Genomic DNA, 12546 nt, shown 5'->3' with positions numbered 1-12546 from the left:
CAGCAACGACACCAGTTCGCAGGGTACCAGTCTCGTGCTCGATCGGCGCCTGCTAGCCCGCATCTGGCTGGGCGAGGTCTCGCAGTGGAGTCACCCCGACATCGCCCGCCTCAACCCCGAGCTCGCACCCCTGCCCGACGAAGCGATTCGTCTGGCCTGGCTGCCCGGCCTGGGCGTTACCCAGGTTTTCGCGCACGCGCTGGCCTCGTTCATCCGCGACGACGACCCCGCCGCCGCCGACGCGCTGACGGCCAACGGCACGCTCGCGCACCTGCCGCCGGTGGTCGACCCGACCCGCGGCTCGGCGGGCTTCAGCACCACCGAGAGCCTACTGGCCTACATGAATGAGACACCGTTCTCGCTGGGCTACTTCGTCCACGATTCCTACTATAGTGCACCCTCGCCCTCCATCGCGCAGCTCATCAACAAAGCCAGTACCTTCCCCTCTTCAGGTCATGGAAATCAGGAATCCAAACCGTGTGTGTGTGCGTGCGTGCGTGCGTGCGTGCGTGCGGCGTGTGCAGATAAAACAGTAGGGCCAGCGCCAGCCAATATCAAGGCCGCCATGGATGACTTCAGCCCGAGCGGCCAGAGCACCAACGAGCTGCCGGAGTACATCGTCGACGGTCCCGGGCCGGAGTCCTACCCGCTCTGCCTGTTCTCCTTCATCATCCAGGACCGCCACATCACCAATGCCGTCGACTGCGGCGGCTCCAGCCTCCACATAGACAACACCGTGTGGAGCGTGTCCAACCCGCAGACCAACCGGGACCTGGAGTCCGTGGGCTACGTGCAGCTGTCGGCGGCCTACCGCATCCGCGTGCTCAACTGGCTGGCGCTGCTCACCTGCAACAAAGAGCGTCGGCTGCGTTCGTCGCTCATCGCCGGCACCGGGCCGGACGCGCCGTTCGTGTCCTCGCTCGGCCTGTTCTACAGCCGCACCGTGGACCGCGTCGAGTCGCAGTACATCCCCGACGGAGGGCAGCAGCAGCTGGAGAGCGGCGACGTGGACTACAGCGTCACCGTTTATGCCGGTCCGCCGCCCGCCGATCACCCCGACTTTAGATACCTGTGCGTTTACACCCCCCGCTCAACTGCCCCTTATGCATGTCGTGATGGTGATGATAATGAAAAACCAATGCGCGCAGGCCAGTTGCTGCGTTCGGGCTCAGCATAGGGTACAACCTGCCTGGTGTAGCAGCGAACTTGTCGCTCTCGCTCCACGTTCTGGCGGGGATCTACATGGGCAACATCACGTCGTGGCGAGACGAAAGCATCATCAAGTACGACCTTTGAAAAGCCAAGAAAAAATCGGCCTTGGATTGTAGCCTAACCGCACGCTGCACCACACACAGCCTTAACAGGCAATCTCTGGATGACCCGGTGGCATGGCTGCTGGATGAGAAGATCGTGGTTGTGGTGGACCAATCGGGCAGCTACAACTACCCCTTCACGCAGGCGCTTGCCCACGAGTGCCCCGATTTCAAGCGGATCGTGGGCGTGGGTGCGAATGTCACCTTTCCCCTGGTGGGCGCCCGCTACGTTGCCCAGTCGGGTACTACTCACTACAGCCCTGGGAAGCTCCCCTTAGCCCAGGCCCTGACCGGTTGCGCTGCGATGATGGCGGCAGAGATTGGGGTCGCGGTGGACAACACGTCCTACAGCCTCGCCTTTGCACCGCAATTCAAGTTCTCCGGCGTTCACTCGGCCTCGTGGGGCAACCAGGCCAACGCCTGGAACGGAGAGTTGCGCCACGTCAGCGAGGCCCAGCTGGTAACAGTGCCCGAGAGCGGACTCTTCCTAGCACCCACCACAGAGGTACCCAGCTTCACCACTAGTTTCGTCGTGCCTCTTCACTCACCTTGACGTTCTCTCTCACCGCTCGCGGGCGCAGAGTGTGTGTGAAGCCACTAAAGATGTGCCTCTGGACCAGTACTTCTATGCCGACCTCTCCCTGTCGCAGCGGTCGACAAGTTGGCCGCTGGCCTCGTACTACTACGTCCTCTTGTCGAAGGACAGCTACACCGATTGCTCGCGCGCCACCAACCTCGTCGACATGGTGTGGTGGATGGTCAACTCGACGCAAGCGCACCACATCCTCAATATCAGCGATCGTACGTAGCTACCACCCAAATGTACACTTTTTTGAGGGGGACGCTGGATGACTAATAATGCTTGAAACTAGTGGTGCCGGTGGGCAAGGTGGTGCGGGGCAAGGTGCTCGACGAGTTGGTGCAGATCAAATGCGACGGCAAGGCGGTGAGTTCGCTGAGCGGGTGCGTGCGCAACGGCACGCTTTGCTCCGATGCTGGCGAATGCCAGAGCCATCGGTGCATATGCAAGCCGGGCAGGGCAGGCGAGTTCTGCGACGAGTTGGTCGGCGACAACGCCGACGCTCTGAATGCGGCGAGCATTGCAGCGATCGCAGCGTGCGTGCTGATCGCAGCGTGTGTGGCCGCGCTGGCCATTGTGGCGTGCGCGTTCTTGATCGTTCTCGCCATCACCCGCAAGCGTCACGTACGTAGTCAGCCCCCCTTCCTTCGCGTGGACATCATTTTGCTGACGTCAGGCTCTGTATCACATATGCGTGTGTGTGTGTGTGTGTGTGTCATGCTGTGTGTCATGTCTTGTGTCGTGTGTCGTGTGACGTGTTTCTGATAGGGCGAGGACACTAGCTGGCTGATCGACGCCTCGGAGTTGGATATGGGCGAGCTGCTGGGCACCGGAGGGTTCGGGCGCGTGAACAAGGCCGTGTGGCGGGGCACCGAAGTCGCAGTCAAGACCATGAGCGCCGCCTACTCTCCAGAACTCCACAGCGCCTTCATCGAGGAGGTACCCGCCGCACACTGCGAGTTTATTTCGCCGTCGCCAACCACGCCCGGGCTTTGACGCTCCACTTCCTCGCTGGGCGCCAGGTGAGGGTAATGACGTCACTGAGGCACCCACACGTGGTCCTGTTCATGGCGGCAGCGACCAGGCCGCCCAATCTATGCATCGGTGCGTGCGTGGTGCAGCTTTTCATGCCTGAAGCTGCAGCGCTCGGGCGCACTACTGATGCAGCCTTCTGTCATCAGTGATGGAGCTGATGCTGATGGGTTCTCTGCACGACCTTCTGCACAACGAGAGCGTCGACGACATCCCGATCAAGATGCGCCTCAAGCTGCTGAAGCAAGCCGCCAAGGGCCTCTACTTCCTCCACTCCTCAGGTAACTCCCATTATGTGTCGTGTGTGTTATGTGTGTCGTGTTGCCGTGTGTGCCGTGTGTGCCGTGTGTGTGTGTGCGTGTTACCGTGTGTGCCGTGTGTGCCGTGTGTGTTGTGTCGAATGATCTTGCGTGTGACACTGTCACTACAGGGATTGTGCATAGGGACCTCAAGTCCCTCAATCTGCTGCTCGACTCCAAGTGGAAGCTCAAGGTGTCGGACTTTGGTTTGACCGGCTTGCGCGAGCGACTCGAGATCAAGGAGGAACTGCAGATGGACCAAGGCCGAAGCGTCCACTGGACGGCGCCCGAGGTGCTCAACGAGTCGCGCGGCATCGACCTGGCCGCGGCCGACGTCTACAGCTTCGGAATCATCATGTGGGAAGTGCTCACTCGCCAGGATCCCTACGCCAGCATGCAGTGCGCACCCGACACACGACACACGACACACGACACACGACACACACACTCCAAATAACTCTGAATGCTGGTAACGATCAGACCTGCTGCGGTGGCGGTGGCGGTGTTGAGGGACGGCCTGCGGCCCAAGGTGCCGCAGAGCGCCCCGACCGACTACGTGGAGATCATGCAAGAGGCCTGGGACGGCGAGCCCCGCGCCCGACCTTCGATCTTCGACATCTCCAATCGGCTGAGCCGCTTGGCCACCCGCTTCCACCACTCGCGGAAGCAGGTGTCGTGGCTACCCCTGATTGGCCGCGGAGAAGAAGAAGAAGAAGTCGAATACGCCCAGGAGGAGCACTCTTCAAACTCCTCAGGTAACACTCACACAAGACCACGACACGACACGACACGACACGACACGACACGACACGACACGACCAACGACACGACACGACACGCACGCACATACACACACGCACACACCACATCAACGACATGTGAAATCATTATGATGGGTGCAATAGTTTCTTCGCGCGGCTCATCTCTGGGAGCGCTCCTGCTGGATGAGAGGGCCGTACCGGCGCCGATGGGCGAGGTGGCGATCGTGTTCAGCGACATCATGCGCGCGGCGGCCCTGTGGGATTTCAACCCCGAGGCCATGCGCGATGCCACCTTTGCCCACAACGAGCTCTTACGCCGGCGACTGCGCGAGTTTGGAGGCTACGAAGTCATTTGCTTCACGTGCGTACTCTCCGTTGTGTCGTGGAGTGTGCGTGTGCGGTGGTGCGGTGGTGCGTGTCACTCACACAAGGCGACGACAGGAAGGGAAACAGCGGCGAAGGGTCCATGTGTGCTGCGTTCGGCGACGTGGCCAAGGCCGTGGCCTGGTGTGCCCGGGTGCAGCAGGAGCTGATGCAAGTGGAGTGGCCCGAGGCACTCCTCAAGCACCCCGAGGCACGCGAAGAAAGTTCCACCCTCGGTCAACTCATCTACAGGGTACAGCCACATCGTTTGTGTGTCGTGCGTCGTGTGCGTCGTGTGCGTTTCGTATACGTCGTGCTTTGGTTGATGTTCGTGCTGAACCGGATCGCATGTCGACCACGCAGGGGCCGAGGGTGAGGATGGGGGTCCACATGGGCGAGCCACGCCGGCGGGTGGTGGACTCGATCACCCGGCGGGTCGAGTTCACGGGTCCAGTGGTCAACACGGCCGCGCACATCACCACGATGGCCCGAGGCGGGCAGGTGCTCGTGTCCGAGACCGTGTGGCTCCACCTGGCCGCCGGCCGTGACGCGGCGCACGATGCCACGGGCGAGCAAGAAGATGAAAGTGACGACGAAGACGACGACGATCGCCACCAGCGTGCGTTGATGATGCGCCGAAGTCGCTGGGCGCCCGTGGGCCAGTTCGAGGTGGTGGTCGATCACCACCAAGGCGACGGCGCTAGCACGCTCTATGGGCTGCGCGTGCCTGGGCTCGAGTCCCGCTTCGCCGCCGCGCACCGAGCCAGGGCCGACGACGAACAGCAGCCGCAGTTCGAGGGCAGCGCCGCCGCCGGAGGCTACAGCCCGGCCAGAGGCTCGCAGCCGCAGCAGCACCACCTGGACCTGACGACGGTGTACACCGACGACGCCTTTCTCGTTTCGGCGAATCTCTGTCGGTACTTGTTGATGCTGTCAGCCGCCACCTTAACTCGCTCTCATCACTCGAACTGGGTGGTGGCGACCAGGTGGATCATGGCTACGGAGGAAATCGAGCTGGGCCGGCGGATCGGCGGCACGGGAACCTACGGCGTGGTGCACCTCGGCCGGTGGAAGGGCATCGAGGTGGCGGTCAAGCACTTCATCAACCAGAAGCTGAGCGAACGGCGGCTGCTCGAGTTCCGCACCGAAGCTGCCTTTCTCGCAGAGCTGAGCCACCCCAACCTGCTCCACTTCATCGGTACCTACCCCTGGGGGAGCTGTTGTGTGTGTGTGTGTGTGTGTGCGTGTGTGTGTGTGTGTTGCTAAATGGGAGGATTTCAGGGGCTTGTGTGAAGCAGCCCAATCTGTGCGTGGTGACGGAGTACATGAAGCACGGCAGCCTGCAAGACGTGCTGGGCGCCACCAAGAACAACAGCCGCGGGTCCGCCGTGAAGCTCTCCTGGGGCCAACGGCTCGGCCTGCTCCACAGCGCCGCGCAGGGCCTGAGCTTCCTGCACGCGCTCGACCCGCCGGTGGTGCACGGGGACGTCAAACCGTCGAACCTGCTCCTGAACGATGCGGCCATGACCAGCGTCAAGGTGTGCGACTTTGGGTTCGCCCGACTGCGCCAGGAGAACGCCACCATGACCCGCTGCGGCAAGCCCTCGTGGACCGCGCCCGAGATCATCCGCGGCGAGCCGTACAGCCCTCTTTTTTTTCCTTCTCTCATGAGAGTGTGGGAGGAGACTGATGTGAAGTGATTGGTGTGGCTTGGTGTGTCCAGGTGTTCGGCGGCATCGGACGTGTACAGTATGGGGGTCATCATGTGGGAGGTCCTCACCCGCCGCCAGCCCTTCGCTGGACAGTACGCGGCTTCCTTCAGACGAAGCTTTTGTCCAATGCTGACTTACGAATGAATGGGCTGTGGTAACGTGTAGGAACTTTATGGGTGTGTCGCTGGACGTGCTCAACGGCAAGCGCCCGCCGATGCCCAGCGACTGTCCACCGGCCTTTGGCAAGATGGTGCGGCGGTGCTGGCACGCCACGCCACAAAAGCGACCCGCGATGAGCGAGCTGGCAAGCTTCCTGGCCCAGCAGCTGGGAACTGCCCTGACCCATGACATCCCCTAGTCCAATGCGCTTTGTACATTTCAAAAGGCTGCATGTTGCCAGTGGTAAGGTCCAGTAGGCCACCTTCTTGATCTTATGAATCCCATGATGATGAATTCATTGTGTAGCGAGAGAGCACACGCCAGCTTCGTCTGGAGGCCCGCGATGCTATCCACTCGAAGGCAGATACATGTAACAATGGCCACTGAAGCAAGGGCCGGTTAGCTTAGTTGGTAGAGCGTGGTGCTAATAACGCCAAGGTCGTGGGTTCGATCCCCACACTGGCCATCTTTTTGCTCTTAAACCGTTTCGTTTTGCCATCTTAAACCAGGCTGCTCGGCAGATCTTCTTGAGGGCAATGCCGAGGCTGAGCGTAGTTGGTGGTGGTGAGGCATAAGCAGAAGGCAATGCAGCTGGCCTTGGGGAATTCCACATTCTTCTTCTGGTTCTGGGTTATCGGGGCCAGTGTGTTGTGTCGGAGTTGGAGATCGAAACGTTTTTCGTTTGCTTCCCTCCAGGTTTGTGTTGGTGGGCCTTGATCCTCCCCTTCTGCTGCCGGCCAGCTCTCCTGCGCTCTGGGTCTTGACGAACGAACGACAGACCCTTAGGTTCAAACACAAGTTGGCCAGAAAGAGGAATATAATAACAAAGGCCTTCACTTCGCCATCACACGAAGCGAACGCAAGATGAATTTCATGCGAAGCATGGTGAAGGAGATCGAGGCACTCACCGACAGCGCGGTCCACGTACGTCCTCACCACTCGCGCCCATCAAATTCGATGCACATCTTTTTTATTGAATCCATCAATTGGTTGCGCTCAGGCGACACGGCAAGGTGTTGAAGGCGTGGCCCAAGCAGGCAAAGAGACGGTGGAAGGTGCCCTCGCCTTCTTGTTTATTTATTACAATTATTATTATTTTAATTTTAATTTTATTGTTGTTATTTATTAGGAATATCGCAACTGGCCAACAGTGCGTTGGACGAGGCGACGGCGGCGCTGGAGACGGTGAGCAACATGGGCGAGGCCACGCTGTCGCTCATCTCCAATACCATGCGACCATCCAAGCGGCGCTTCCACCCGCTCAAGCCCAACATCATGCGCTGCGCCTGCATCGGCGATTCCGGTACCGCTGCCACACCATCGCTGCGTGTCCACACCATCATGTTGCGTGTGCGTGTGCGTGTGCGTGTGCGTGTGCGTGTGCGTGTGCGGTGGTGCGTGTTGTGGGCTGGAAGCTCATTTGTTGTGGTGTTTCGGGGCAGGAGTGGGCAAGTCGACGCTGCTGGCCACGTGGCGCGAGGGCCGCTACCCGGCCGGCCTCGACCTGCCCTCGACCATCTACGACTGGCTCTACTTCAACTACTGCCTCAGCTCCAAGTCCCTCCTCCTCGAACACCTCCAGCAGCACCGCAAACGAAAAGCCAACGACGACGACGACGACGATGAGCTGATGAAGCAGAAGAAGAAGATGGAGATTGATGATGATGATGATGATGAAGAGAAGGAGAAGGAGAACATGAAAGAGATCAAGAAGGAGGCCGAGGAGGCGGTGGCGACGGTGGAGGCGGTCAAGGAGCGACGGGAGATCGTGATCGAGTTCCTCGACACGGCGGGCGAGTACGAGGGCTTCCGCCACCTGCGGCCGTGGCACTACAAGGACGTCGACGTGTTCATCCTCGCGTTCGACGTGACCAACCGCGCCTCGTTCGCCAACATCGCGCGGTACTGGACCGAAGAGATCAAGACCTGGGGCACGCCGTGCGTCAAGATCCTGGTCGGCACCAAGGCCGACATCGCCGACGAAGCCGACGACGACGATGATGATGACCATCATCTCCATTCAGAGTGCGACCAACGATCGCTGTTCGGCGATGATGGCGAGACGATGGTGGCGGCGGTGGCGGCGGAGGCGAACAGGAGGCGGACGAGGCGGAAGGTGGAGAGGGAGGAGGCCGAGCAGCTGGCCAAGCGCGTCGAGGCGGTGACCTACGTCGAGATCTCGTCGGTGACGCAGCTCAACCTGGCGTGCCTGCTGGAACTGTGCGTGGCGCAGGTCTTCGAAGACGACAACGAGAACGAGCAGGAGGCCAACGATAAGCCGTCGGTGGCGGAGACCACCACCATCACCGAACTCACAACCACATCGACCGGTCTGTAGCGAAAGAAGAAGAAGAAGAAACCAAACTCGCCATGCATTTTGAGTGGTGGGTCGGGTTCGAGTGAGTGTCAGTGGCCGGCGCCGGAAAAGTACTTGTCGCCGATGAAGGGCTCGCTGTCGTCGGTGTAGGCCGGAGGCGGGACCATGAAGGGCAGATTGCGCTCCCACTCCGGACCGGCGGGGAGCACCACCACCACGTCGTCGTCGTCGTCGTCTGCACCTTCATCGCCCGCCTGCGCTCCTTGGTAGGGGTGTTTGAGCACCACCCCGATCTCGAAGTTGGAAATGAACAGCTGCGTGCCTCCCTTCTGCAATCGGCCCCACGCCGCCTATCGTGTGTAGTGCAATGTGTCGTGTGCCGCGTGTGCGTGTCGTGTCGTGCGTGTGTCGTGTGTTTCCAAAGTTAGTAGCCGCCCGAACGCAAGCGCGCACAACAGGTGAGCGGAGGAGGGTATACGCACGGCGGACAGATTGTGCGAGCCTGCGTAGACCCAGCCGTAGCGTCGGCCCGACCGGTGCGTCGCCAGCCGACACACCACCTGTCGACATACATATATGTATGACGTCACACACACGCCTCAACCCAAATCATATATCAAATAAATAAATAAATACAAATAAATAAATAAAAGCGAAGGTGGTGCACCTTGGAGTGGAGGAGGATGCCGTGGCGTGCGGGGCGGTGGGACGAGGGCCAGATGTCGTGGAAGAGGGCGCGCGGGAAGGACTTGGCGCTCCAGTGCTTCTCCTGCAGGAACAGGTAGCCGGCGCCCACGCGGTACTCGGGCCGCGCGCTCCGCACCGCGTCCATCGACGGATACAGAATCGCGAGGCTCAGTTCTGGTCGTCGTGCAGTCGTGGCCGACGTCGCTGTGGCGGGGGCGGCGACGCCCTTCTTCCCTCGCGTCGCCGATGACGAAGCTTTGTTCTTCGATTTGGTGCCCTTCTCTTCAACGAAGTCGCCCTCATCGCCGTCGTGTTCGCTTTCATTTTCTTTCTTCTTCCCCTTTCGGTGGCTGGCCGTGTCGGCCTCCGCCGTTCTTGGTCGTTTGTTGGTTGATCTGCCGGAGGCCGACACGGGCCAGGCCGGTTCGCTTTCGTCCCGCTTTCGCTTGGCCGGCGCCGACGATCGGCTCGTGGATGTGGTAGTGGACGACGTGGCGGTGGTCGTCGTCGTCGTCGTCGTACGCGCAGAGGATGACGATGCGAACACCCCCGATGAGGCGCTCTCCTTGAACTCTGACACGAACGACTCGTAGAGCGCGCCCAACGACGACGTCTGTGTATGACCGATAGCAGTGGTGAGATCAGTGACCAGGGAGGAAGTGGAAGATGGTGTGTGTTCAACCCACCTGGTAATAGATGTTGTCGTCTCGTAGTTCGTCGGCGGGCGGCCACTGGAAGTCCCTGAGCAGCGCCCGCAGGCGCGTATGGCCCACCGCGTCCATTTTCTGAGTTTCCCCCAAGCGAACACCGTGAGTTCACACGAAACGGAAAGCAGACGGTAAAGAGACGGAAGAAGGTGGAGCGCAGCTGTACGTACGTGCTTGCCTCGGTGGAAGCCGGGCACGCTGACGACCAGGTCGGCCGCGGCCTTGCTGAAGTCGTACTCCCGCAGGAACCCTTCGTCGGCCTGACGTGGCGCGGCGCCGCAATTGATGAGAGTCAAGTGTGTGAGGCCACGTCGTGATCAATGGATCATTGTCGCGAATGCGGCAAGATCGATTGGAGGTGGGTTGCACCTTCAGCGCGACCAAGAACTGCGTGAGCGTCTCTTCGAACGGACTGGCCGGCTGCTGGCCGCTGCTCTTCTGCTGCTTCTTGGGGAAGTCCTGGTACCACACCGTCTGGCCCACCAGTTCGTAGTCCTTGTGTGATTGTAGCAGCTGTCAGGCTAGCTCTGTGCGTGTCTAATCGCCCAAGCGGCTCAACTCAGCGGTGTGTGTGTCTAGCACGCGCGGTACCGGCTGGGCGAGGTTGGCTGAGGTGACGACGACGCGCAGGGTGTTGTCGCGATACCGGAGGAGCATGAGCTTGGCGTGCATCTTGGCGCGCATGGCCTGGCCGCCGCCGAACCCGGGCAACGCCAGGGGCGGATGGATGACCCTGATGTTCCTGCTGATCCGCACCTCGCCTTCCTAGAAGCCGGCGCGACACATAGTGAGGTAGTGTGGTGTGTGCCGTGTGTCGCGTGTGCCGTGTGTACCCTGTCCGGTTCCTCCCAGTGGCGCACGAGAGTGATCGGGATGGTGGGCGGAATGACGGAGAGCACCCACTCGACGTCCTCCGTGAAGGACGTCACCAACGCCGCCACCAGAGACTCCTGCGCGGAGCAGAGTCAGCCAACCAGAGCAGATGAATGTTTGCATACAGCGGATGAAATTTCACATCTGCAGATTGGGCGGGCACCGGCCGCACGAGTTTGCGGATGCTGATGCAGCCCGAATTGGCATCTGCGCCCCTAAGGCCCTTGATTTCGTTGAGGACGAAGAGTCGGCCCTGCGCGCACACATCGTCTGCCGTTCGTGCTGCGGGCAAGGATGAGGAGCGATGCACAGGGCCAGTGGTGCATTTCCCCTCAAGGGATAGCTGAATGGCCCTGGCAAGCTCCTCATCTTCCTCAAGCGTGTCCTCGCGAAGGTGAGCCGTGCTGGGCGCAGATGACTGCATGGAGAGCTCTATTGCCCTACGTAATTGCTCATCTTCATCCTCCATTGCGATTTAGTGCAAAAGTTGAAAATCGCTTTGGCGCCTTTTTACACGCCAAGATGTATTGCGGGATTGATCGATGCAGTGGATGTGGGAAAGACGAGACGCGTCCAAAGGAGAGGCAAGAGATGGGGTTGACTAAGTTTTACTGCGAAAGGAACGCACAGCGGTACAGAGACAAGCGGAACACAGAGAGCTGGAGGGATCGTCGATCCCGAGCGAGGAGCAAATCGGGGGGGAGGCGATTTACTTCTTGCCGGCCTTCTTGGCCGAGGCGGTAACCTTACCGGCCTTGGGGTCCTTGCGGGTGACGGCCTTGATGACGCCGACGGCGACGGTCTGCCTCATGTCACGGACGGCGAAGCGGCCGAGGGGCGGGTAGTCGGTGAAGGTCTCGACGCAGAGGGGCTTCGAGGGGATGAGGAGCACCATGGCGGCGTCGCCAGACTTGACGGCCTTGGGGTTGTCCTCCATCTTCTTACCCGAACGACGGTCGACCTTCTCGAGGAGCTCCTTGAACTTGCAGGCAATGTGGGCGGTGTGGCAATCGAGCACGGGGGCATAGCCAGCGTGGATCTGACCAGGGTGGTTGAGGATGATGACCTGGGCGGTGAAGTCCTCAGTCTCCTGGGGCGGGTCCTTCTTGGAGTCACCGGCGACGTTACCGCGACGGATGTCCTTGATGGAGACGTTCTTGACGTTGAAGCCGACGTTGTCACCGGGCACGGCCTCGGGGAGGGCCTCGTGGTGCATCTCGACGGACTTGACCTCAGTGGTCACGTTCACGGGGGCGAAGGTCACCACCATGCCGGGCTTGAGCACGCCAGTCTCGACACGGCCGACGGGCACGGTACCGATACCGCCGATCTTGTAGACGTCCTGGAGGGGCACGCGGAGGGGCTTGTCCATGGGGCGCTTGGGGGGCTTGATGTCGTCGAGGGCCTCGAGGAGCGTGGGACCCTTGTACCACGGCATCTTGTCGGTGCGGTCCACCATGTTGTCACCGTGGAAGCCGGAGATCGGGACGAACGGGATGTTCTTGGGGTTGTAGCCGACCTTCTTCAGGTAGCCCGACACCTCACGCTGGATCTCGTTGTAACGGTTCTCGGCCCAGTTGACGTTGTCCATCTTGTTGCAGACCACGATCATCTGCTTGACACCGAGGGTGAAGGCGAGCAGGGCGTGCTCACGGGTCTGACCGTTCTTCGAGATACCGGCCTCGAACTCACCCTCACCGGAGGCGATGACGAGAATAGCCACATCAGCCTGAAGTAGAGTCA

General features: G+C 60.6%; 4 protein-coding genes across 4 annotated transcripts; 2 read left to right on the top strand and 2 right to left on the bottom strand.

The window, feature by feature from the left end:
- Nucleotides 1-31: 31 nt before the first annotated feature.
- Nucleotides 32-6418, top strand: ACA1_138070 (protein kinase domain containing protein; the record flags this gene model as incomplete). Its single annotated transcript, XM_004340385.1, is given in 20 exon segments — nucleotides 32-434; nucleotides 525-1071; nucleotides 1173-1283; nucleotides 1356-1818; nucleotides 1895-2114; nucleotides 2186-2259; nucleotides 2362-2517; nucleotides 2662-2832; nucleotides 2916-2997; nucleotides 3075-3206; nucleotides 3356-3623; nucleotides 3705-3979; nucleotides 4130-4346; nucleotides 4427-4572; nucleotides 4712-4783; nucleotides 4803-5265; nucleotides 5335-5546; nucleotides 5630-5987; nucleotides 6072-6152; nucleotides 6226-6418. Coding segments are annotated over 20 exon segments (4644 nt in total), but the record flags the coding sequence as incomplete, so codon positions are not given.
- Nucleotides 6419-7083: 665 nt separating this feature from the next.
- ACA1_138060 (uncharacterized protein) lies at nucleotides 7084-8220 on the top strand (the record flags this gene model as incomplete). The annotated part of the gene is made up of 5 exons (XM_004340384.1): nucleotides 7084-7143; nucleotides 7220-7274; nucleotides 7349-7522; nucleotides 7662-7776; nucleotides 7899-8220. 5 exons carry the CDS (start codon nucleotides 7084-7086, stop codon nucleotides 8218-8220), a joined length of 726 nt encoding a protein of 241 aa, XP_004340432.1.
- Nucleotides 8221-8625: 405 nt separating this feature from the next.
- On the bottom strand, nucleotides 8626-11129 carry ACA1_138050 (Tyrosyl-DNA phosphodiesterase; the record flags this gene model as incomplete). The annotated part of the gene is given in 10 exon segments (XM_004340383.1): nucleotides 8626-8865; nucleotides 9019-9096; nucleotides 9204-9836; nucleotides 9910-10008; nucleotides 10101-10190; nucleotides 10300-10425; nucleotides 10522-10695; nucleotides 10764-10880; nucleotides 10967-11056; nucleotides 11067-11129. 10 exon segments carry the CDS (start codon nucleotides 11127-11129, stop codon nucleotides 8626-8628), a joined length of 1710 nt encoding a protein of 569 aa, XP_004340431.1.
- A 383-nt stretch (nucleotides 11130-11512) lies between these two features.
- On the bottom strand, nucleotides 11513-12496 carry ACA1_138040 (elongation factor 1alpha, somatic form, putative; the record flags this gene model as incomplete). The annotated part of the gene is made up of 1 exon (XM_004340382.1): nucleotides 11513-12496. A coding segment is annotated over one exon (984 nt), but the record flags the coding sequence as incomplete, so codon positions are not given.
- Nucleotides 12497-12546: the final 50 nt, after the last annotated feature.

Source organism: Acanthamoeba castellanii (assembly GCF_000313135.1).
Source record: "Acanthamoeba castellanii str. Neff unplaced genomic scaffold scf7180000084703, whole genome shotgun sequence".
NCBI classification, from domain to species: domain Eukaryota; phylum Discosea; order Longamoebia; family Acanthamoebidae; genus Acanthamoeba; species Acanthamoeba castellanii.
This window is presented reverse-complemented; position numbering and strand designations above follow the sequence as displayed.